Genomic DNA, 22,410 nt, shown 5'->3' with positions numbered 1-22,410 from the left:
GCCCCGGCCCCTCCCCCCGGCTCGGGAACCCGCCGCCCGGCTCGGTCCTCGCGCCCCAAGCCTCGTCCGCACGCCGGCAGCAGGCGCTGAACCGAGGCCAATCGCAGCCCGCAGCTGCGGCACGCGCAGACCCCGCCTCCCGGCCACAGGCCAATCCTAGCGAAGCAGCTCCCTGGCCCGCACGCCGGCCCCGCCTCCCGAACTTCACGCCGAGGCCTAGGCCCCCTCCCGCAGTCCCGTAAGTACACCTGGGCCCCGCCCTGAGACTGTCACGTGACAGTTCACAGCCCTATCCATTGGCCGACGGTCCTTTTCCCCTCCCCCCTCCGCCCCTTTCCACCGGCCGCGGGAAATCAAACGGGCTGGTGGCGCCCCAACCGCCACCTGGCCTCTGTGCTAAGGGCGGGGCGGGGGAGGCGCCGCTCCAAGGTTGCCCCTAACAACCTGGGTGGGGGCCCGGACTCCGCAGCCTCTGTTCTGGCTGTAAGTGGGACGGTTCACCGCCCCCTCGAGACGACCGGCCGGCACGCTACCGGGTGTGGACGCTTTCTTCCAGCCCGCCCCCACCCCCTCTCCAGAGGATGCCCCTCGACCCTGCCTGCGGTTTCTACCCACGGAGCATGCTGGAAGGCGCAGCAGAACGACTTTCCCAGCTCATGGTTGCTTTCACAAGTCGGGGACTCTCACTTTTGTTTTTAAGGTAAAAGTTACACATAACAAAATGCACAACTCTTCGCTCAGTTTTGATTAAACTCATTCATCCAGGTAGTCAATACCCTAATCAAGGTATTTTTCCCTTGCCCTCCTCGTAAGTTCCGTCGAGCCCCTTGCAGGCAATCCCAGCCTCCTGGCAAACTACCATTCTGATGTCTACCACTTTAGATATTAGTTTCAGGGTCCATCGTGCTGGGCGCTGTGGCCTCCCGCCAGGTGGGTCTCCCTCTCCAGCTCACTGGCCGCTCCCTTCGCCTTCTATATTTTCTCCAACTGCCCAGGCTTTTCGGACTGAAGGTCTTTTACACAGGTGGTTTCCTCTTCCTGGATGTGTCCTCCGTGTCTCTCAGAGTGACTCATTCAAGTACCACCAGCTTACGTATCACTCCTATCACATCATCCTGTATTTTTCTCATGGCATTTTTAAAAATACGACAGTATCCTATTCATTTGCTTCTTTATTCTCCCCCCCCCCTCCGCAATGCTAGACTGTGAACTCCACAGTAATAAGAATCTGGTGGTTATGACTGACGCCTGGAACAGTGCCAGGTGCAATATAGGCTCTCCATATTTCTTGAATAATGAGTGGCCCCCATTCCACAGAGGAGAAAGACGGCGGCCGGTGCGAAGCTTGCCTTGGGTTTCTCGGGAGTCTGGGAGGTCCGGCCCGAGAGCCGCAAACTCCCTCCCAGAATAATACAGCTCCAGAAGTAGCTCCTCCAGAGTGCCGCCTCACGACCCCGGGAGGACTCGGCCGGCGCTGGACAGCGTGTATTTTTAGCCAGGACAGAGTGCCCCAGGGCAGCACATGTGCCCCCACGCGCCGCTCGGCCCCACGTGCGCTTCCCCAGTCCCGGTGTCCTCAGTCAGACCTGGCCTCCGCTCTCTAGCCACAGCTGCAGCAAGTCTCCAATCCCTGTCCCGGAGCGCCCTCTCCCGGCGGTTCCTGGGTGCCGCGGACACCCGCTTCCTGACCATCCTTCAATCGTCTGGCCCTCTCACCCCACCACTCCGACGATTTCGAAGTTGAGGATTCTGTTTCCCAGGACATCGGGCACAATGGACAGAAAAAGAGAAAAGATGAGAAAACTAAATCACTAGGCCAGGCGGTGAAGGATACAGGTATTGACCACCCTCTCTTAGACTGTTAAGGACCGATTTATCTGTTCCCAGCCCTGAGATCAAGGGATGCCAGAAGCAGGAGACCAAGGCTGGGGGAAGGCAAGCAAGATAGCTTACAGTGTGACCCTGGCAACAATCAAATGGACGGTACAGAGGGAGCTCTGGTATGGACTGGTTAACTATAAGGTTAGCAGGTGAGATGAGAGGAAGCGCATGGAAAGAGTAAGCCCTGTTTGTAGTAAGATTAAAAATTGGTCAGGAGACCAGGGGTGGGTACGCTGCAGGGAAAAGTACTCTGGTCAACTCCAAAGCATGAAACACTTATGTGTACACACAAGTTACATACTCTCTATCCCCATGGATAAGAATTAGCAGATGCCACAGAGAGATGCAGTTAATTTTCCTGTTCAGTTGAAGGGTTTATGCATGTAACTTTTTGGTTATTTAAATATTTTTATGTGCTATAGGTAACGAGGGCTCCCAGCATTCTAGCTAAAAGGCTTCCTTCTTTTCCATCACTCTTTCCATTTGCTCCTGCTCAGCTGATGTTGTCTCGTCTATCTTGTTCACTGTTAAAAACAAAAACAAAAAAAAACTGCCTCCTTAACTATTGCCCTATCAAACTATCTCCATCAATTTAACACCAAACTTACTGAAAGCAGTCTTTACTGTCTCTACTTCCTCATCTCTCTTTCACACCCCACCAACCCAAATCCTGTTTCTACCCCACCATGCCACTGAAATTGCTCCAGCAATGATCTGCAGTCCCTTCTTAATTGAGACATTCAGTGGATGGTTTTTGGTTCTCTTTCAACTCCACCCAGATAATTTACCTATAGCAGCTTCCACTGCCCAACCTTCCCCCATGCCCTCATACCTCTCCTTTTGCAGCTTGTCCCCCTCACCAGCCTCAGTCTTTCCTGGACTGTCTTCTGCGGCCACCTGCTATCAGTAGGTCATTTTATTTCTTCCATTTCTTTTGTTGACCACTTGCTATACTAATGGCTCTTTAACCTGTGTCTCCAGCCCTGAGTCCTTCCCATCAGACTCTGAGCCAGGCACTCTCTAGCCAGTTGCTCCTCGGGCTTCTGAAACTTTACAAGCCATGTCTCAGCTCCTCTTTTCCCTCCCTTCCACCCGCTCCTTGTGGAGTTATGTCACCACATACCCACAAAGGATCATTCTTTAGTGCCCATTTCTCATTTGTAAAACAGTTTCTTCTGGATGCCCAGGCTTAGCACAGCAAAGGTGGAGATTTGTAGTATCAAACTGAGATAATATTTGAAAGATTTAAAAGGTAGTTTCACCTCTGTCCCCTAGAACTAAATACTCCCAGGAACTTTTCTCTCCAACTTTCTCGTTGCAGCCCAAATTAGTTTACTTCTGTCTTCTACTACCTACTCTCTTATTTCTCAACTACTACAGAGAGAGTGTACCATAGTATCTACAGCCTCCGTCATCTCATCAGCTGATGTTACCTGTGTCCTCTCCTCTTTCCAGGCTCTGCTAGCACTTTGCCAAATCCTTGACCTTTTCTCTACCCTCTACCTCTTTGTCCTATCTATCATATCTAATATTATTTACCGCCTCCTTCTTGAAACATCCTTGACTTATTTTTTAACCTAATAGCAGTAAGAGGTAATATTTATTGAGCACTTTCTATGTGTCACACCCTGTGCTAAGCACTTTAGATGCCTTCTTTAGTCATTTAGTCCTTACAACAACACTGGGAAGTAGATAGTATGATAATTATCCCCATTTTTCAGATAAGGAAACTGAGGTATCATAAAGTGAAGCAACCAGCCAACTCACACCTCTGTGGAACAAGCTAAACTGGGATTCTAATGCAGATTAGCCTAACTCCAGAGTTTAACTTCTAAGTCACTAACCTCCTTCCACTGTGCTGGGACTACGCTTTTCCTTCTTCCTCAACAATCTCTTGGCCTCACATCTCCTTGAGTTTTTTCCATATGTCAGGCTTTTCCTTTCAAACTAAATTTCTTTTTTTCTTTTTTTTTTAAAGATTTTATTGGGGAATTGGGGGAGGGAACAGTGTTGGGGAATCAGGGAAGGGGAACGGACGAGTTGCTGTCCTTTTGTTCTTCTGTCTAGTTGTGGAGGACAGTTGCTTCACTGGCCCATGTTGGTATTATCATTGCACTCTTCCCAGGTGAGGCAGATCAGCCACCGGCCATTGAACGGCAGCTCACTGCGGCTCATGCAGGCTGCCAGCTGTTCATGGTAGCTTACAGCAGCCCACTGCAGCCCTACTTCAGTCTACGCTGTCGCCAGCAACTCATGGCAGCCCAGCTCCAGGTCGAGCTGTTGTTCACCATCTTAGCTGTAGAGGGCGCAGCATCACTGACCCATGTGGGATCCGAACCGGCAACCCTGCTGCTCAGAGCTTGCGCTCCCAAGCCAACTCTTAACCAATGAGCCACTCAGCTGGCCCCAAACTAAATTTCTTGAAAGACTGTCTGCATTACCCAAGCACTGCTCCTTCCCTGGCATTCAGGAAAGACACTGACATCTGTCATATTGCTTATTTCAATGGGCACTTTTTTGCCCTTGTTTCTCTGTCTGTGTGGCGGATGATGCAACTGATGACCATTTCCTTCTCATACTTCTTAATGGGCTCCTCAGTCTTTTACTTACCTAAAGGTCAGAATCTCCAGTTCTTTTGTTCTTCTGACTCTATAACCTCTCCTATGGAGAGCTCATTGACTCCTACTGCTTCACATGTGACCTATTGTGGGTAGAATTGTGTCCCCTAAGAATATACAATATGTTGAAGTCCTAACCTCTGGTACCTACCAGTGAATGTGACCTTATTTGGAAATAGGATCTTTGCAGATGTAATCAAGGTTAGGTCTTTAGGGTGGGCCCTAATCCAATATAACTGGTATCCTTATAAGAGGAAACTGCCATGTAAAGACAGACACATAGGGAGAATGCCATGTGATGACAGTACAGAGACTGAAGTGCTACAGCTGCAAGCCAAGGAATACCTGGGACTGCCAGAAGCTGGAAGAGGCAAGGAAGCATCCTCTTCAAGGCTTCAGAGAGGATAGCTCTGCCAACATTTTTATTTCAGACTTCTACAGAATTGTGAAAATAAATTTCTGTTGTTTTAAGCACCAGGTTTGTGATACTGTTACAGTAACCCTAGGAAACCAATAAACAACCCAAACACAGATGACTCCCCGGTCTATGCCTCTAGTCTAGACCACCTGAACTCCAGACCCATGATGACCAACTGCAAGCTGGAAATCTCCAGGATCCTCTGTATTGGTAAAAGGCTCCACCATATTTTGATGCAGAGATATGGACCCCACTGCCCCTACCTGGTTCACACCATCAGCATCTCTCACCTACACCACTGCAATAGCCTTCTGCTTATTTGGTTGCCACCACCCCAATCCTTTTCACCAAGTACCTCACAAGCAGAATAGCCTCCCAGTAATTTTGTCTTACCACCGCTTTTATTTTCACTGTGGTATTTATTAGTACCTGATATTTTCTTGTTTATAATTTGTAAGCTTGGGATCTTGTCTGTCTTATTTATTGCTCTATTCTCAGTACCTAAGAGTGTACCTGACATCTAGCAAGTGACCAGTAAATATTTGACTGAGTGAATGAAGTAGCCAGAAAGACCTTTATAAAATGGATTTTTCTCGCAATGTTTAGGCACATTAAATATACACATTCCCTATGACCCAGCAATTCATTTCCGGGCATGCAACCCAAAGAGATTCTTTTACAGGTATATTCTTTTACAGACATGCATGAAAATGTGAAAGTGAGAAGTTAGAGGCAGCTTAGGCATCCATTGCTGAGAGTGTGATGGGTAAGGTGTAATGAGTGTACTCACTACAGTACAGTAAGGTGTGTTATGCAGCTATTAGAAGCAACTGGTTAGATATACTTATGACAACATGGATGAATCTCAATAACACAGTGCTTAGAGAAAAAGAGTGCTTAGAGAAACAGAATGAGATATACAATGATCATTCCCACAAACAACAAATCACATCTCAGCATACATAAAAACAAAAAGATATATAATAGCACAATTGCCTATAGAAGGGAAGGGATAGGAATAGGGTGAGAATTTAACAAATAAACTTAATTAAGCAAATTTATGAATGAATTAATAGAATACTCTATTCTGCTTAAAACTTTTAAGGGACTTACCATTGAAGACTCATAAGTAAAATTCATACCTCTTAGATTAGCTCTAAAGACCCAAGATCCAGTCTTCTATCTTCCCATTGCTACTGAGTCCTTACCCATCCAGGCCCCAAGCACTCCCTCCTGGCTAGACTTCCTGACACTGTTCTGATTTGTCTAATACAGTAGTCATTAGCTACATATGGCTATTGAAATTTAATTAAAATTAAAAATCCAGTTCTTCAGTCTCGCTAGCCACATTTCAAGAGTTCAATGGCCACATGTGGCTAGTGGATACTGTTTTAGCACAGATATCATAGAAAGTTCTATTAGGCAGAGACACAACCATCTCTTTAAATTTCAACTTTAATGATACTGAATCATCTGTTCTCAAAGTCCACAGAGTCCCTATTTGAATTAATTTCACTGACATTTATTGAGTACCATTTTCTGACCATGTAGTGAGGAAGACAATGCACCAGTAATTGTAATGATAATCACAGTGCTTGTTAACAACTCCGTCTTCTAAAAATATTTCAAGTAGTTTACAATAAAATATGCATATTCATTTATTTCTTCAACAAACATATTGAGAACCTACTGAATGCCAGGTGCTGTAAAAGGTGCTGGGTCTGTAGAGGTGAATAAGACATACAAGATCCCTGCCCTCATATGACTCACATTCTAGTAAAGGAGGCGTTGAAGTAAGTAAATAGATATACATGCTATTTACAGATACAGTAAAAGCCATGAAGGAAATGCACAGATTGATGTGAGAGATGAGGAGGATGTAGGGGGTTAATCTAGAATTTGGCTGTCAGGAAGACACTGCCAGCTTAAGCTGTGACCTGAAGGATGAGAAGACAGACAGCCAAATGAAGGGATGAGGGAAGAAAGTTCTAGGCTGGTGAAACAGCTAGTGCAAAGGCCTTCAGGCAGAAAAGACTTGAGCCTATTAGAGGAAAAAGTTTAGTGAACAAGGGGGAGGTGAATTAGGCAGAATCAGATCAACCAAAGCCTTGGAATCTGGATTTTATTCCAAGAGTGATGGGAAGTCTTAAAAGGGCTTTCTTTCTTTTTTTTTTTTTTTAAGATTTTATTGGGGAATTGGGGGGAGGGGAACAGACAGGTAGACAAATTGCTGTTTTTGTTCTTCAGTCTAGTTGTGGAGGACATTGCTTCACTGGCACATGTTGGTATTATCATTGCGCTCTTCCCGGGTGAGGCAATCAGTCGCCTGTCATTGGTCAGCCGCTCACAGCGGCTCCCAGCAGCTCACACCAGCTGCGGGCTGCTCACGCTGGCTGCCAGCTCATGGCAGCCCAATGCAGCCCCGCTGCAGCCTACGCCGTCGCTGGTGACTCACAGCAGCCCAGCTCCAGGTCGAGCTGTTGTTCATTATCTTAGCTGTAGAGGGCGAGTGTCACTGTCCTTCAATGTGGGATCCGAACTGCAGCCCTGCTGCTCAGAGCTGGTGCTCCCAAGCGAGCTCTTAACCAGCTGAGCCACTCGGCTGGCCCAGGGCTTTCTTTTTTTAAAGGAGCAGTGAAGAAATAAGTAAGTAAGTAAATAAATAAATAAATAAGGGAGTGATTCATGTAGCCTCATTTATTTTTCAAAATAAACTTTGTTGTTTTTGTTTGTTTGTTTGTTTGTTTAGCTGAGCCATCCTGCCACCTGTTGGCAGCTCAGCTTGGGCCGTGAATCGAACCAGTGACTTTGTTGCTCAGAACTCACACTCTTGAGTGAGCTCTTAACCAACTGAGCCACTCAGCCGGCCCTAAACTTTGTTTTTTAAAGTGGTTTTAGGTTCACAATAAAATTGAGCAGAAGAGGGCCGGCTGAGTGGCATGTTGGTTAAGAGTTGGCTTGTGATGCCAGCTCTGAGCATCAGGGCTCCGGTTCGGATCCCACTTGAGGGCCAGTGATGCTGCACCCTCTACAGCTAAGATGGTGAACAACAGCTCAACCTGGAGCTGGGCTGCTGTGAGTTGCCAGCGATGGCGTAGGCTGCAGCGGGGCTGCATTGGGCTGCCATGAGCTGCCGTGAGTGGCTGGCAGCCGACATAAGCTGCCATGAGCTGCCGTGAGCGGCCATCCAGTGGCCAGTGAGTGACTGCCTCACCGGAGAAGAGCACAATGATAATACCAACATGGGCCAGTGAAGCGACGTCCTCCACAACTAAACAGAAGAACAAAAGGACAGCAACTTGTCTGTTCCCCTTCCCCGATTCCCCAACGCTGTTCCCCTCCCCCAATTCTCCAATAAAATCTTTAAAAATAATAAAAATAAAATTGAGCAGAAGATACAGAGATTTCTCATACACCCTCTCCCTACCATGCACAACTTCCCCTACTTGATTTGTTTTTAAAACATTTGGCTGCTCTGTGGAAAATAAATTGGAAGGAGGCAGGTGTGATGGAGCCATGGATTAGTGTGGGATTGGCGAAGATGGAGAGAAGTAGACCAGTTTGAAGTATGTTTTGGAAATAGTGTCTGCAGGACTTGGTGGTGGACTGGATGTATGGAAGTGAGTGAAAAGGAATCAAGGAACTTAGGTTTTTAGCTTGAGTGGACTTGGCTGGATGATGATGTATTTACTTCAGTGAGAAACCCTAGAGGAGGAACATAGGAGTTTGTTTTGGGGCTTGTTTGAAACATCCAAGAGGAGACCTCAAGCAGACTGTTGGAGGTATGAGTCTGCAGCTCAGGAGAAAATCCGGGCTAGAGTCCTGCATTTAGAGTACTAGATATAAATGGGGTTTATAGTGCTAGGGTTGGGTGAGCTCTCTATAAAGTGTTGATTTCTCTATTCTCATAGATGAAGAAACAGCCCCAGAGAGGCTAAGTGACTAAGCCAAAGTTAAAGTGAGTGGCCCAAAGTGGGAAAGGCATGTCTGTGTTTGGGAAGTACAGGAGGCCTTCGGGTGCTCTGTAGAGGAACAGCTGGGATAGGTAGGTTAGAACCTAACTCTGGCATGCTTTGAATCCAGGTGGAAACTTGTCCTGAATTGAGTGGTACTGGAATGGTTGTCTAAAGCTGTTTACTGGGTTCTTCTTGGTTGAATTGAATCACCTCAGAGACTGACACCATTGGTAGGGATTTAGGCTTCCCTGGCTGGCTCCAAAAGGCAGTGAGGGTGGTGGGTATTTTTCTGGGCAGGCAGGTCTGTGGGACCTCTCAGCTAAAACTCTAACATGACAGCTCAGTCGGGGGAGCCAAGGTAGCCCATAGATGGACTGCTCAGATGAACTGCAGGGCTGACTTGGAGGACTTCCTTTTCCCTTGGGGTTGGTGGGAGGGGAGACTCCCTCCTCTGTTAACAGGCAGGAGACTTGGACCTCAAGTGGGGGAAATCCTCTTTCTGGTCTAAGTTACATTTCTAAGGCTGGTTTCCCGTTTTGTAGAGTTTAGAATTTGGTGAGTTCCACTCATCTCTGAGTCATCCAGCCCCCTTTCCTCAAAGAAATTGGGGGCACCAGTACAAAGAAGAATCAGATATCTTAAGCTGAACCAAGCACACTGAACAGGAGAGGAGGCAAGCACAGGAGGGAGAAGGGCATGCAGGTCCCAGGCCTGTTTCCAGGCCAGTCAGGACAAGGTGGTCCTGAAGTGTACCCAAAGCGTATTCTTTAATCTTTCATTTCAAATTCCTATCTCACTATTCTACAATATTCTTCCTTCTTTTTTTTTTTTAGCTGAGTCATACTGCCACCTGTTGGCAACTCAGCAGCACCTCAGCTCAGGCCAGGAATCAAACCAGCAATCCTGTTGCTCAGCGCTCACACTGTTTTTTTTTTGTTGTTGTTTTTTTAAGATTGTTATTGGGGAATTGGGGGAAGGGGAACAGACAAGTTGCTGTCCTTTTGTTCTTCAGCCTAGTTGTGGAGGACGTTGCTTCACTGGCCCAAGTTGGCACCATCATTGCGCTCTTCCTGGGCGAGGCAGATCAGTCGCCTGCTTCTGGACGGCCGCTCACGCTGGCTGCTGGCTACACGCGGTAGCCCATGGCAACCCACTGCAGCAGTGGCGGCAGCCCAGCTCCAGGTTTAGCTGTTGTTCAGCATCTTAACTATAAAGGGCAGTGTCACTGGACCTCATATGTGGGATCTGAACCGGGGCCCTCTGGCATCCCAAGCCAGTTCTTAACTAACTGAGCCACTCAGCCAGCCCATATTCTTCCTTCTTGATTCCCTCCAAGCTCTTGGCGGTTTCTCTTGCTCATATTGCCCCCTCCCCCCATATCATCCATTCTATAAACATTTAGAGCTGCCCACAGGCCAGGCTCAGTGGTGAATGCTGGGGATGCAAAGACCCTGCTTTTAGGGAGCTCATGGTCTGGTGAGGTAGACAGACATGTTGTCTGGTTGAGGTGAGCACAGAGGCAGTGAGGCAGAGAAGATGCCATCCAGGTCAGCCTGGATGTGTCAGGGATGGCCTCAGTGGGAGGTGAAGTCAAATCCCATTCTGAAATGTACACAAGAGCTGGCCGGATGCAGAGAGGGTAGACAGGATTGCGTTTAGGACTGTGATTGTAGGCAGGTTCACAGGCCTGGGACCCAAGATGCAGCAAGGGTATCCCCCTGGATTGGGAGCCTGCAGCTGAGGCCCCAACCTACACTTTGGATCTTTCTTCTTGAACACCGATGTCACCTGCTCCTCACCTCCTCTCACATCTTGAGATATTCATTTCATGGGTCTAGACCAGCCAAGAAGGGTTGATACCTAGCTAATGTTTCTTTAACCTCTCGCCCACCGAACTCCCAGACCCTTCCTCATCCTGAGGGCTAATCCTTCTTTAGGTTCTTTGACTTTGGTGTCTTCCCTGCCAAAAGACTTGCGAGGTTTCCAGGCTGGATCTGGCCCCATCTTGGTGCTCACTCAACCCCACATTCCCTGGTGGGCTACATCATTCTGCTCTGCAGTTGCCTGGCTACCTCTGAATTCCCCCCACTGGCCATAGGGCCTGGTACAGAGCAAGGCCTTTGCAACCACCTAGAGATTGAATGAATGAGCAAATGAATGATCATAGTCAACACTCTATAGTCATTTGTGATTAGCTCATTGAGTTTCCTTCTTTTATGTGCTGGGTCTGCCCCAGCCTTATTCCCTACTTACTTAGTACAGTTTCTAAGGAACTTTATGACTTCTCTCTCTAGCACCCATGTTGAACAAGAGAGTGAGGAGGACTTTTGGGTAAGGCTTTTCCTTCAGCCCCAGAACTACTACAGTCTCATTCTCCACCTCCACCCTCTTTAGCTTCCAAAGAAGCAAGGTCAAAATCATGAAGATCCTTCAGGCATCCTTCAGGTGCTCCTCCTAATCTCATACTACCATTTATAAACCCATCAGTCACTGGTGGTAGACAGGTACTGGCCTAAGCACACAGACCAATATTAGGTATTTATTATCTGATAATTCCCCCTCCCAACTACGGGGCAGAGATCATACTGCTAAGCTCACCACCCTTGGATCCCAAGTATCTGGTGCTTAATAGACTCAGTAAATATTAACTGAATAAATGGGTAAGTGAGTGCAGTCAAGGTTTCTGCTAAGATCCCAGCAGCGGGGTCCAAGAACAACCACAAGGGTTACCTATTTACCCATTTTAAAGGTCCATTTGGTGTGTTTGACTTTTATGCAAGCCCTTGAAGGTGGAAGGAAGAATAGTCCCTGCCCAGGTTCCCTGATAAGGATAAATTCTCACTGTGAAATATTTGTACCATGGAGAACCCCCACCTCAACCCCAATCCTTGCCTGTTTTCTGTCTGGGAATTCCTTCCATCAGCTGACTTAATTTACTTTCACGTGCAACAAACAGTTGACTATGATCTCAGATGTATTTTTTATTCTTATTTTTATTTATTTTAAAGAAATTTTATTGGGGAACAGTGTGTTTTTCCAGAACCATCAGCTCCAAGTCAAGTAGTTGTCTTTAATTTAGTTGTGGAGGGCGCAGCTCCACGACCCACATGGGAGTCGAACCGGCAACCTTGGTGTTATGAGCCTGCACTCTAACCACCTAAGCTAACCGGCTGCCCCTCAGATGTATTTTTTAAAAGGCATAGAAAAAGGTTGGAGGAAAATATGGTAAAACATTAATAGCACTTGCTTCTGGGTGTTGGGTTTATGGTTAATTTTTAAATTTTCTTTATTTTCCAAATTTTTTCTACAATGGACTGTTATTTTCATAATAAAGAAAATTTGACAGAATCTTTTTAATCATACAAAACCATTCCTCTTGATACAACTGGAGCCCTTTCCCTTCCATGTGAGGGACAAATGGTACAAAAAAAACAGCTGGGGGCCGGCTGAGTGGCACGATGGTTAAGAACTGGCTTGGGACGCCAGAGGGCCCCGTTTCGGATCCCACATGTGAGGGCCAGTGACACTGCCCTCCACAGCTAAGATGCTGAACAACAGCTCAACCTGGAGCTGGGATGCCGTGAGTCGCGGGCAACGGCGTAGACTGCAGTCCCTGTGGCAGTGGGTTGCCATGGGCTACCATGTGTAGCCAGCAGCCAGCGTGAGCGGCCGTCCATAAGCCGGCGACTGATCTGCCTCACCCGGGAAGAGCGCAATGATGGTGCCAACTTGGGCCAGTGAAGCAACGTCCTCCACAACTAGACTGAAGAACAAAAGGACAGCAACTTGTCTGTTCCCCTTCCCCCAATTCCCCAGCATTGTTCCCATCCCCCAATTCCCCAATAAAAATCTTAAAATAAAATAAAATAAATCATTAAAAAACAAAAACAAACACACAAAAAAACCAGCTGGTTTGTCCTCAACCCCAGTCTTTCCCACCTTCCTGAGCCCATCTTTGCTGTGAGACTAATGTACTGGCCCCATCCAACTCTGAGCAGGCTTTCCAAGAATCTCAGAATTCCAGAACCTTAAAATGATTTCCCAATTCCTGTTTGAATGCATTTATCTTCAGGAATGGCTTGGTTAATATATTCCCCAGACACACAGACTGAAGGCACGTTTGACCTACTCTTTGACTTCATCTTCCTCATTCAATTAACCACCAGTTCCATCAATTACATTTCCAAAATGTGTCTGGTACTCATCTTTTCCCCTCTGCCCCACTACAACTGCCTTCATCCAGGTCTTCATTCTTGCTTACTTGGACTATTGTCAGATGCTCTTCACTGGTCTCTTGCATCCAGTCTAGCTCCAATCCCCCCCCCCCAAATATAATACCTGTATTTTTCAGAGGAGTTTTATGTTCACAGAAAAAGACACCAATATTTCCCATATACCTCCTGCCCCACACATGCACAGCCTCCACCATTATCATTTTAACTTTTAAACGATGCACCCAGAAATTTTGTTTGTTTGTTTTACAAAGGGCAGAAATTTCAGAAAATTGAGAGGAATGAGCTGGGGGTGATAGTATAATGTGCTACATAAATGTATTAATTCAAGCTGATGTTTGCAGTTCACATCGTGTCACAGAATTCTTAAAACAAGACCCAGAGTGAGGGGTTTGGATTCTAAACCCAGGTATTTATTAATAGTTGCTCGTCTTGCTCCACAGTACTGTTGAAGAAGCACAGTAGCCGTGAAGGTAATGCTGGAAACCTAGGAACTCAATGGAGACTATAAAGTTTCAGGAAAAGTAGCTTTCTTCTCTAGAGCGAGGGCCAGAGAAATACATTTCGAGAGATAGCTTGTTTCCAGCTTCATGGTCATCTTCTATGATTTAGAGAACGTTAGTGAAATTTAACGTACCACTTATAGAGAATTTTTTTAAGGGTGCTCGGAGACAATTGTTTTGGAGACCGCAGAAAACAGTTCGGGAAAAAAAGAAATCACAAGTAAGTCTACTTCGGCAGGAGGTAGAATGGCCTCTATGGAAACCATAAGGACCAATACGGACCAAGGATTTAAATAAGATGGTTGCTGGGATAGGACCGCTCTAGCTTTCCGAGTGAAACTCTATGGTAGAGTAGAAACGTACAGTTTAGAGAAGTGAAGCTGAGATAGGTGATAACCCGACCACACTAGCTCAATGAGAAGAGTGGAGCGGAAAAGGTCTCGCGCGCATGTGTGTAATCGGGAGATAGGTTTTCAAACAAGGGGGTGGGGATAGGATTTCAAACAAGAGGCCCAAACCCCCAGGGCAAGTTTTCTGAAACGTGTGAGTCGTTCAAGTCCAGTTAAAGCCAAGGTGGGGCGTTTCCTATGACGCATGCGTTCTAGACGAGACAAGCGATACAGTGGCATGGTCTTTTCAACGTCCGGCGTACTGACGACGTCTGAGGTGGAAGGGGAGGGCAGGATTCCCAACACGCATGCGCTTTGAGGCCGAGGCGTTTTCTTAGAGGGTGAGTCTAAGGCTCCTTATTGCGCAGGCGCAAGGACTGTCCGGTAAAGCTGATGGTCTATCACGGGGAGGAAAGAGGAGGTTGAAGGGATTAAAACACCGGGTGCGCCTGCGCGTTGCCTACTGGTGGGCAGAACTCAGGATACGTAAGGGGCGGGGTGACGTAGCGCGTCATTGAATGGGTAGGTGGGAGGGAGGGTGGAGTTCGCGGAGGGACTGTGCGCTTGCGCAGTGCGGGGGTGGAGGGCGGCGGAGCTAGCTAGCACGCTTGCGCGGCTGTCACAGGGCTGCTTGGTTGGTCAGTGGGGAGTCGGCGCCTGCGTACTAAGACCCGTGTGCAGCAGCGACGGCGGCGGTAGAGGCGGCGGCGGCGGCAGTGGGCTCGGAGGCAGCGGTTGGGCTCGCGGCGAGCGGACGGGGTCGAGTCAGTGCGTTCGCGCGAGGTGAGAACGGGCAGGGAGCGCGTGCGCGGAACCCTGCTTTGGGCCTGGGAGTAGAGATGGAACTGCGCGGGGGTCGGGGAGGGGGTAGAGGGGAACGGCGGCGGCCGCTGCACGGGGTCCGGTCAGCGAGCAGTGTGAGGTGCGGGAAGGCGCGGGCGCGCGCTCGGGTTGGCGCGCCGGGTGACGGTTGGGGCCTGACGGGTGACGTTGGAGCGACGCAGGGCGGGGGACGGCGAGCCGCGAGGCCGCCACGCGGGAGAGGCCGCCGGGCGGCCACGCCGGGGCGAGGGCCGGGGGCCAGATCGGCCCGCGGAGTCAGAGGTACTTGGGCCGTTGAGAACCGAGCACCGCGCGGCCACGTGAGGTGGGGGAGGGGGCTATTCGGTGAGAGGGCATGGGGGGGGCTGGCGGCCGGCGTAGGAGGAGGGAAGCGGCGTAGCTCCGTCCTGGTGCGGCCTTTGAGGAGGGGACAGCCGCGGCACCGGAAGTACCCCCCACGGGATCCTGCCCTACGGGTCGGAGGCCGCATGGCCGAACGTGGACGGGGCCCGCATGGCAGCGCGGGGACCCCTCCCCCCAGGTCCGGGCCACCGGAAACCCCGGGCGGCCACATGGTGGGCGGGAGCCGGCAATCCTCTCCGCGGGGACAGCAGGTCCTCGCGGGCGCCTAAAGGAGCTTGGAATTTAGAAGAGTGGGAGAAGCCAGAGGCCCAGACCCTGATCACCCCGGAGAGCCCGGTGCAGGCATATGTTAGCCCTCCCTCACCTCATGGGCCCCTGGGGCTTTACCCCCAACCCTCATGTGAAGTGAAAGGGCCAACCAGGTGTAAGTGGCACTCTTCCGTGCTGGAAGGCCAGAGAAATGGGGAAACTGAGGGCGATTGAACGGGAACCCAACTCTTCTCAGTCATACCGACAGCACCTTAAAGTCCCGGGCAAATGAGTTCCCTGCTATGATAGGCGCTTTTCACCTTGTCACTGTCTTCCTCGATGTGCCAATTTTGGGAGTTACTGGTTTTAGAGTCCTTAACTCAACTAGACTAGTACAAGTTATACTACTTACTATTGGCAATCTTTGCTTTCATTTTATTGTCATTCCTCAGTCCCCACTTTATACTGACTTACAGGCCCAGCCTGAAAACCCTAAAGGACTGATGCATCTTGGGAAAAGTGGGAGGGCCCTCGAGGAGAGGCTGGGTTCCTGGGTTCCCTTTGGGAAACGAGATCGACGTGTTGGGGGGGGGTGGCAGTTAGAAAACAAGTTTATTTTCTCCCCTTCGGCTGCATCTGCAAATGCATGTTGGAGAGGCGGGAATCCCCCAAAGAGGCCTTGTGGTTTCCTGTACCAATGACTGGCTTGTGTGTGGATAGGTTGGGGGGGTGTAACAGCCGGGTGGGGCCCCGTCCTCTGGTCTCCACCCTCCCTTCTCCCCTCCACATTAGCCCCGCCCTTGTGCTGGCTCATTGCTACTCACCTAATTATAGCCCTGGTTATTATGTACAGGGAAGAGGGGTGGTTGGTTTCAGTGGCTACTTAACACCTGAGTCTCCCCCTCCCAGACATTAGGCCTTTGCCCATCTCAGATATTTAGCATCCTAATTCCCCGAAACTTCCTTTCCCAAGCCCCTCTTTACTTTGATTTGGGGTGGGGACCCAGCTTATTTCACCCACACACACTAGTTTTTAAGTATTTGTGATTCCAGTCAGTATTTAATCTAGGAACTTTGGTTTTATTTTAGGTAGGTAATGGAGTAAACAGCTGGGAAGAAAATGAAGCAGTGTTTCCAGAGAGAAGTGGGATAAATTAGAGGCCCTGTTAACCTCCGCTCTTACTGACCCCAGTTCTCTTCTTGATTCTAGTTGGAATCGAAGCCTCTTAAGATGGCAGATGATTTGGACTTCGAGACAGGAGATGCAGGGGCCTCAGCCACCTTCCCAATGCAGTGTTCAGCATTACGTAAGAATGGCTTTGTGGTGCTCAAAGGCCGGCCATGTAAGATCGTGGAGATGTCCACCTCCAAGACTGGCAAGCACGGCCACGCCAAGGTTAGAATTTCACCTCTCCACATCTTGCCTTCCCCACACCTCCCATGTATGTCCATGGGGCTCCTGGCAGTAAGCTGTCGTCAATCCTAGCTTTACTTTCCTTAAGCTCTTTTCTTACCTACCATCTAATCTTGTGTGTTCAGCACTCAGTCCTGGATACCTTTCAACTACTCTTGCCGCTCCAGTGTTGAGCCTCTTCTACCTATATTCTCTGGTAACATCTCTTGGTGGTCCTTTTTGCTTGTGCCATTCAGCTGCTGCTGCTTATTTCTGGCTTTCAATTTTTCTGTCTTTATTCCCTTGAGTTTTTGTAGGTGCTCGTAGTTTTTCCCAGGGTTTCTTCGATCCTAACACAGAATGCAGCCTTCCCTGGAGAGGGCCACTGTACCGCTGAGTTTCTAAATCACCTTTCTGCCCCCCTCTCCTTGAGCTCCTTGGGTGTCTCCTTGATTTCTTGGGTCCTAACATTTTTGCTAGTGCTTTCCTTGTCACTTGAGACTTTTCTGTTTCCTCAGAAATTCAGTCTGGTTCATCCTTTTTGGATTTCTTGTGATTTTATTCTCTTATCAGTTTCTCTCTTTTGTTGACTTGGCATTCATCCTAGGTTACCTTCTCATGTCTTATTAGATCCTTCAATGTTCTTTCTGGTTTCCTTGTTTCTTAATTGCTTAGTTCTTTCTGGTTTCCCCCAGGTCATTTTTTCTTTTCAGCTCTCTTCCTTTCCCACTCTTTTCTGTTTTCTCAACTCTTTGCCTTGTACCTTCTTTATTTCCCAAGTTTTTAGCCTTTTATGCTGTTGTGCAGAAAACTCTTCTAAACTTTTACCTAGACTCCTCCCACTCCTTTAGGCTCTTAGCTTCTTATTTGTCAATGTAAATAACTGACTGCTCCAAGCCTGGTCTAGTTTCCCTTGTGCTGTCAAGCCCAATCTCAATGGTGGTCTTTTGCCTCTGGTTCTTTTAGAGGCTTTGGTGTTTCTTTCTTGACTTTATGGTTCATTTCCAGCTTCCCTACTCTTTGCCCATACAATGTAGTTTGACTTCCCTTACCAGTCAAGGACAACTTGGGCCTTTATCTGCTCCATTCTACGGTTTGGTTGGGTTTCTCTTTGATGTGATGCATATACACAGGTCCACCTGGTTGGTATTGACATCTTTACTGGGAAGAAATATGAAGATATCTGTCCATCAACTCATAATATGGATGTTCCCAACATCAAAAGGAATGATTTCCAGGTATGTAGATGGGTTAGTGGTTGGGTGGAGGGGTGAGGGGGATACAGATTGACCAGAAGAGCTTGTGCTGGGAGGAGGAAAATGGCTGGAGGAGAGGGTATTTGGTGTTAGTAGTTTGCCACCCCAGTTTGTCTGTCAGACCTTTTATCCTCAACCTCCAGCTTTCTTCCCTATCTTCCCCCAGCTGATTGGCATCCAGGATGGGTATCTATCACTGCTCCAGGATAGCGGGGAGGTGCGAGAGGACCTTCGTCTGCCTGAGGGAGACCTCGGCAAGGAGATTGAGCAGAAATATGACTGTGGAGAGGAGATCCTGGTATATAGTCCCCCATTCTTGTGCCCCACTTTCCTCTTTGTGCTTCATTTCTGAGCTCAGACTTTTTTTTCACTTGTTCCCCCCAGATCACAGTGCTGTCTGCCATGACAGAGGAGGCAGCTGTTGCAATCAAGGCTATGGCAAAATAACTGGCTCCCAGGTGAGTGTGACAAACTCCCCCCAACCTCCTCCACACTTTGCCTCCTCAATTCTTTGTTCCCATCAAAGAGTTGCTTTTGCTTTAGTCTTAATTCTTCTAGGCTTACTTTCTAGCCCCAGCATTGTCCTCACCCTTTATCCTGTTGAAGGTGTTTTCCTGTCTTACCTGGTTTCTTTCTCCTACCCAGGGTGGCAGTGGTGGCAGCAGCAGTGATCCTGGAGCCTGCAGAGGCCCCCTCCCCCAGCCTGGCCTGGCTCTGGCCAGGCACTTGGCTGGACTCCTATACGATTTATTTGACGTTTTATTTTGGTTTTCCCCACCCCTTCAATCTGTCGGGGAGCCCCTGCCCTTCACCCTGCTCCCTGGTCCAGGAGTGAGCCATGGCCTTGGTGAAGCTGCCCTCCTCTTCTCCCCTCGCACTACAGCCCTGGTAGGGGAGAGGGGGTGGGTGCTGCTTGTGGTTTAGTTTTTTTTTTTTTTTTTTTTTAAATTCTGGAATCAGAAAGCTGTGGATTCTGGCAAATGGTCCTTGTGTCCCTTCCCCCACTCATCCCCAATCTGGTCCCTTGTTCCCCATAGCCCTTTACCCCAAGTACCACCCCCACAGACTGGGGACCAGCCTCCTCCCCTGCCTATATCTCTCCCCAAATCCCTTTAGCTGGGGAGGGAAGAGGAGGGGAGGGGAGGGGACCTGCCCTCTCCTCAGGCATCTGGGAGGGCCCTGTCCCCATGGGCTTCACCCTTTCCTGTGGGCTCTCTCCCCGACACATTTGTTAAAATCAAACCTGAATAAAACTACAAGTTTAATATGAAGCCCCAACTTAGCTGCTTCTTTGAATAAATGGGTATTTGCTGACTTAAAAGGTAAATTTGGAAACCAGAAATAGATTATAGATTGGTGTCAATAAGTTGCAGTGGACTTGCTAGCCACCCCCCACCCTCCAAGCAGTCCTGGCCTACCTAGTCCAGGAGGGAGGCAACACAAATAGAAGCCAAAGGCAATGGCAGGTAGATTTTATTGACCTGGGACTACAGCACACTTGGGACCCTTGCCTAGGGTGGAGGGTTGGGGATGAGGCTGATGATAAAATTTGATGGTCACTTGTGGTAGAATCGTGTGTTCTGGCTGTGCTGGATGAAAGGGAGCCGAGGGCCTGGTTGGCTGGTAGCTGCAAAGCTTGACTGATGGTGAATGGAAGGAGGGCTTTGTCAATATGCATACTCTCCCAACACCCTTAAAACCATCCCAAAGGAAGAAGGGAGAAAGACAGGACTGGACCAACTGTCCTACCCAATTCTGTTTTCTCCCATAGTGTAAGGATTGGGACAGGTATGATTACCATCCTTACCTTTCCTGCTGGTTGCATCTGCACGGGGAGCTGTGGAGAGGCAAGGAGTCCAGGAGCTGGATGCAGAGCTTGGGGATGCATGGGGCGCAGGGAGGACTGCAGAGAACAGAGTCAGGACCTGAGGCAGCCTGGGGCTCCCCTTAGCATAGCCCTTCCCCTGACCTCCCAAGGCTCCACACTCACTGAGTCAGAGAAGCCAGTTTGCTGGTTAGCATGTTCCATTTGCTTTTGCAAGGACAGAGCACTGCCAGGCTGAAGGAACCCTAAAAGGGGAAGGAGGATGTGTGAAATGAGTAGAGAACGGGGAAGGGAGGACCCATGGAACTAGGTCCCCTGCATGGGGTGTAGTCACCTGTCTGAGTGGGCTGAAAGTGGCTGTGCACTGCATAGGGCTGTGGCTGTGGCTGAGACAGGTACTGTACTGCAGGAAACGCTGAAGGTGCTGAGAAAGGTAGGAGGCACAGCCATTAGAACCTCCTTTTAGTCTGTTTAGAAGAAATACTCCTCCCTCTGGGCCTTGAGGAAAACCCCCACCCCCCTTTTCACCACTCACCTCTGAGCTGCTGACTAGGACTATAGGCGGGTTGAGTGGGTCCATAGTGAGGTGGGGGCTGAGCAGTCCCATAGGCACCACCTGGGCTGCCTTGGAACTGCCCATGCTCTGGGGTCCCTGCGAAAGCAGCTGCTGAGCCCACATAATGCCGGGTCTAAGGAGGGAGGATGACACCTCACTATCTGTAAATTCCTTGAAAGTAGCAATTTTGATTTGTGTATGCCCCATTTTTCCCTATACAGTTAAATGTATGGTACACTCATGACTTGAATATTGGTTTATTAAGGATGTCTGCATCTGGGTGGAAGTAGTAGGGGCAAAAATGGGCTAGACACCCAATCCTACTTACTGTAAGCACTTGGGGTCCGAACATCTGTTTCGCTCTGTCAGCTGCCATGAGGGTACCTGGGCGAGTGTGTCCTCCAGGGCTCCCTAGAGAGGGAGAGGGGCTTCATGATGCTGAAATGGGAATCTACAAACCCTAAGAGGGCCCATTCTGACAAGTGGTTTCTTTAATCCTCACCCTGCATACTGAGGAGATGAGTTCCTGTGTGAACAGTCAGGCCCTGTGGGTATGCAGCTGATGTCAGAGTGGTCAGGTCACTGGAGTGAAAGGAAGACAGGTCAACATCAAGGACAAGTGCTCCCTCTTGCCATTAAACACTGATCTTATGTGATCTGTTATGCTTTGCCCCCAATTTTAATTTTAGCTCTCCAATCCCACCTCTGCTCCTTTCGCCTCCGTTTCTCTTCCTCATGTAAAACTTTCTTGAGCTGCAGGAAAAGCTGGTGCTTCTCTTCCTGTAGGGCCAAAAGCTTCTCTTGCAACTTCAGGATCTGAGAAAGGAGAGGAGAGATGAAGGCAGGAGAGCCAAAGAAAGAAAGCTGGTAGATCAAGGGGCTACATACTTGTTCTTTGGTCTCCTCTAGTGACATTCTCTCTTCCATCTCCTTTTTCTTCCTTCTCTCCTGCTCTTCTTTCATCTTCTGTTCCATCATCTTGTCCACCTCTTCTTCCTCTGGAGAAAGAGTTAGGCAAAATGGAAAAGTGGCAGGGTGGTTAAAATAATTAGAATGTTAGGGATTGAAGACCTGCAAAAATTGGTTATCCCAGTGCCTTTATGCTGTTCTTGAGAGGACAGGCCTCCCATCACTGCAATAGGGCAGAGAGAGAAAAAGTTTCACTAGGTGCTCTCCAAGGTCCTTCCCAGCTTAAGGGTTTTACAGTTTAGACCTGGAGATTTAAACTCCCACAACAGGGCTGTTCCACTCCTCCTTTAGCTTCGGCCGCGGGAGCACTGCTCTGCCTGGGGGTGGAGGTCAGCCCTGGGACAGCGGTACAGCCCTGGGCAAGTGTCCTCCGGCTTTGGCCCCAGCTCACCTTGCCGCTTGCGCTCCCGCTCCATCATGATGTGCCGGTGCAACGCCCTGGCCATGGCGTTGGAAAGCTTGGGGCGCTCCAGGAGCGCAGGCATGGTGCCGCCAGAGACGCTCGGACCGTGCGTGCGGGGCTCTGTTGCAGACTACTAGACCTCGGACCGGGCCTGTGAGAAGGCGGGCGCTCAGGATGGCTCGCGCCCGGTCCGCGAAGGCGGAAACCCGCCCGCCGCCCCGATCACGTGTCCGGAGCCTGCCGCTAGGCCCGGCCCGACCCGTTCACCCGCCTCGGCTTCGGCGCGTACGCGCGCGCGGGCGGGGCAGGGGTCTCAAGTCTCGACACTCCCGCACCCCCACCCCGCGCCAACACTGGCGTGGGCCCCTTCCTACCCGCCTTCTCTACGCTTTCTCCGCGGCCTACTGCGCACTTTGGCCGCTGCGTCACATCCGGCAACTGGAGTTAATCCTTCCGGGGTCAGAGCAGACCTCGCGGGTTGGGCGGGGAGGAAAAGGCGGAAGTGAGGGCGACGGGTGCCTGTGGCGTCCAGAGCCCTCCGCTATGCCGGCCCCGTGCCGTCCACCCCACGGCGCTG

At 49.4% G+C, this 22,410-nt stretch overlaps 2 protein-coding genes and 1 long non-coding RNA gene across 5 annotated transcripts; 2 read left to right on the top strand and 1 right to left on the bottom strand.

The window, feature by feature from the left end:
• Nucleotides 1-146: 146 nt before the first annotated feature.
• LOC109394686 (uncharacterized) lies at nt 147-3,858 on the top strand. The gene is made up of 3 exons (XR_002126492.1): nt 147-238; nt 579-700; nt 1,318-3,858. It is a non-coding gene; the product is annotated as an uncharacterized LOC109394686 (long non-coding RNA).
• A 10,714-nt stretch (nt 3,859-14,572) lies between these two features.
• Nucleotides 14,573-19,358, top strand: EIF5A (eukaryotic translation initiation factor 5A). Of its 3 annotated transcripts, none has more exons than XM_019664934.1 (6): nt 14,573-14,780; nt 16,642-16,827; nt 17,958-18,062; nt 18,247-18,378; nt 18,465-18,538; nt 18,726-19,358. In XM_019664934.1, exons 2-5 carry the CDS (start codon nt 16,663-16,665, stop codon nt 18,525-18,527), a joined length of 465 nt encoding a protein of 154 aa, XP_019520479.1. In that variant the 5' UTR covers nt 14,573-14,780; nt 16,642-16,662; the 3' UTR covers nt 18,528-18,538; nt 18,726-19,358. The 3 variants fall into 3 exon arrangements, with proteins under 3 accessions (XP_019520479.1, XP_019520481.1, XP_019520480.1); XM_019664936.1 differs by lacking the exon at nt 14,573-14,780 and adding an exon at nt 15,005-15,144; XM_019664935.1 differs by lacking the exon at nt 14,573-14,780 and adding an exon at nt 15,081-15,101.
• A 177-nt stretch (nt 19,359-19,535) lies between these two features.
• GPS2 (G protein pathway suppressor 2) lies at nt 19,536-22,317 on the bottom strand. Its single transcript, XM_019664927.1, has 11 exons — nt 22,208-22,317; nt 21,822-21,984; nt 21,350-21,459; nt 21,165-21,277; nt 20,964-21,043; nt 20,790-20,872; nt 20,441-20,594; nt 20,240-20,329; nt 20,071-20,150; nt 19,888-19,983; nt 19,536-19,720 (listed from the first exon to the last, which is right to left on the bottom strand). Exons 2-11 carry the CDS (start codon nt 21,913-21,915, stop codon nt 19,637-19,639), a joined length of 984 nt encoding a protein of 327 aa, XP_019520472.1. The 5' UTR covers nt 21,916-21,984; nt 22,208-22,317; the 3' UTR covers nt 19,536-19,636.
• Between the last annotated feature and the right edge of the window lie 93 nt (nt 22,318-22,410).

The sequence above is a fragment of the Hipposideros armiger genome, unplaced genomic scaffold, assembly GCF_001890085.2.
Source record: "Hipposideros armiger isolate ML-2016 unplaced genomic scaffold, ASM189008v1 scaffold_431, whole genome shotgun sequence".
In the NCBI taxonomy this organism is placed as follows: Eukaryota; Metazoa; Chordata; class Mammalia; order Chiroptera; family Hipposideridae; genus Hipposideros; species Hipposideros armiger.
This window is presented reverse-complemented; position numbering and strand designations above follow the sequence as displayed.

Coding starts and splice junctions, on each gene's coding strand:
- EIF5A (XM_019664934.1), top strand. CDS start 16,663: ATGGCAGATGATTTGGACTTCGAGACAGGAGATGCAGGGGCCTCAGCC. Junction 16,828..17,957: donor GCAAGCACGGCCACGCCAAG/GTTAGAATTTCA, acceptor GCATATACACAG/GTCCACCTGGTTGGTATTGA. Junction 18,063..18,246: donor TCAAAAGGAATGATTTCCAG/GTATGTAGATGG, acceptor ATCTTCCCCCAG/CTGATTGGCATCCAGGATGG.
- GPS2 (XM_019664927.1), bottom strand. CDS start 21,915: ATGCCTGCGCTCCTGGAGCGCCCCAAGCTTTCCAACGCCATGGCCAGG. Junction 21,460..21,821: donor GCGGGAGCGCAAGCGGCAAG/GTGAGCTGGGGC, acceptor CTCTTTCTCCAG/AGGAAGAAGAGGTGGACAAG. Junction 19,721..19,887: donor AGATGCAACCAGCAGGAAAG/GTAAGGATGGTA, acceptor ATTCACCATCAG/TCAAGCTTTGCAGCTACCAG.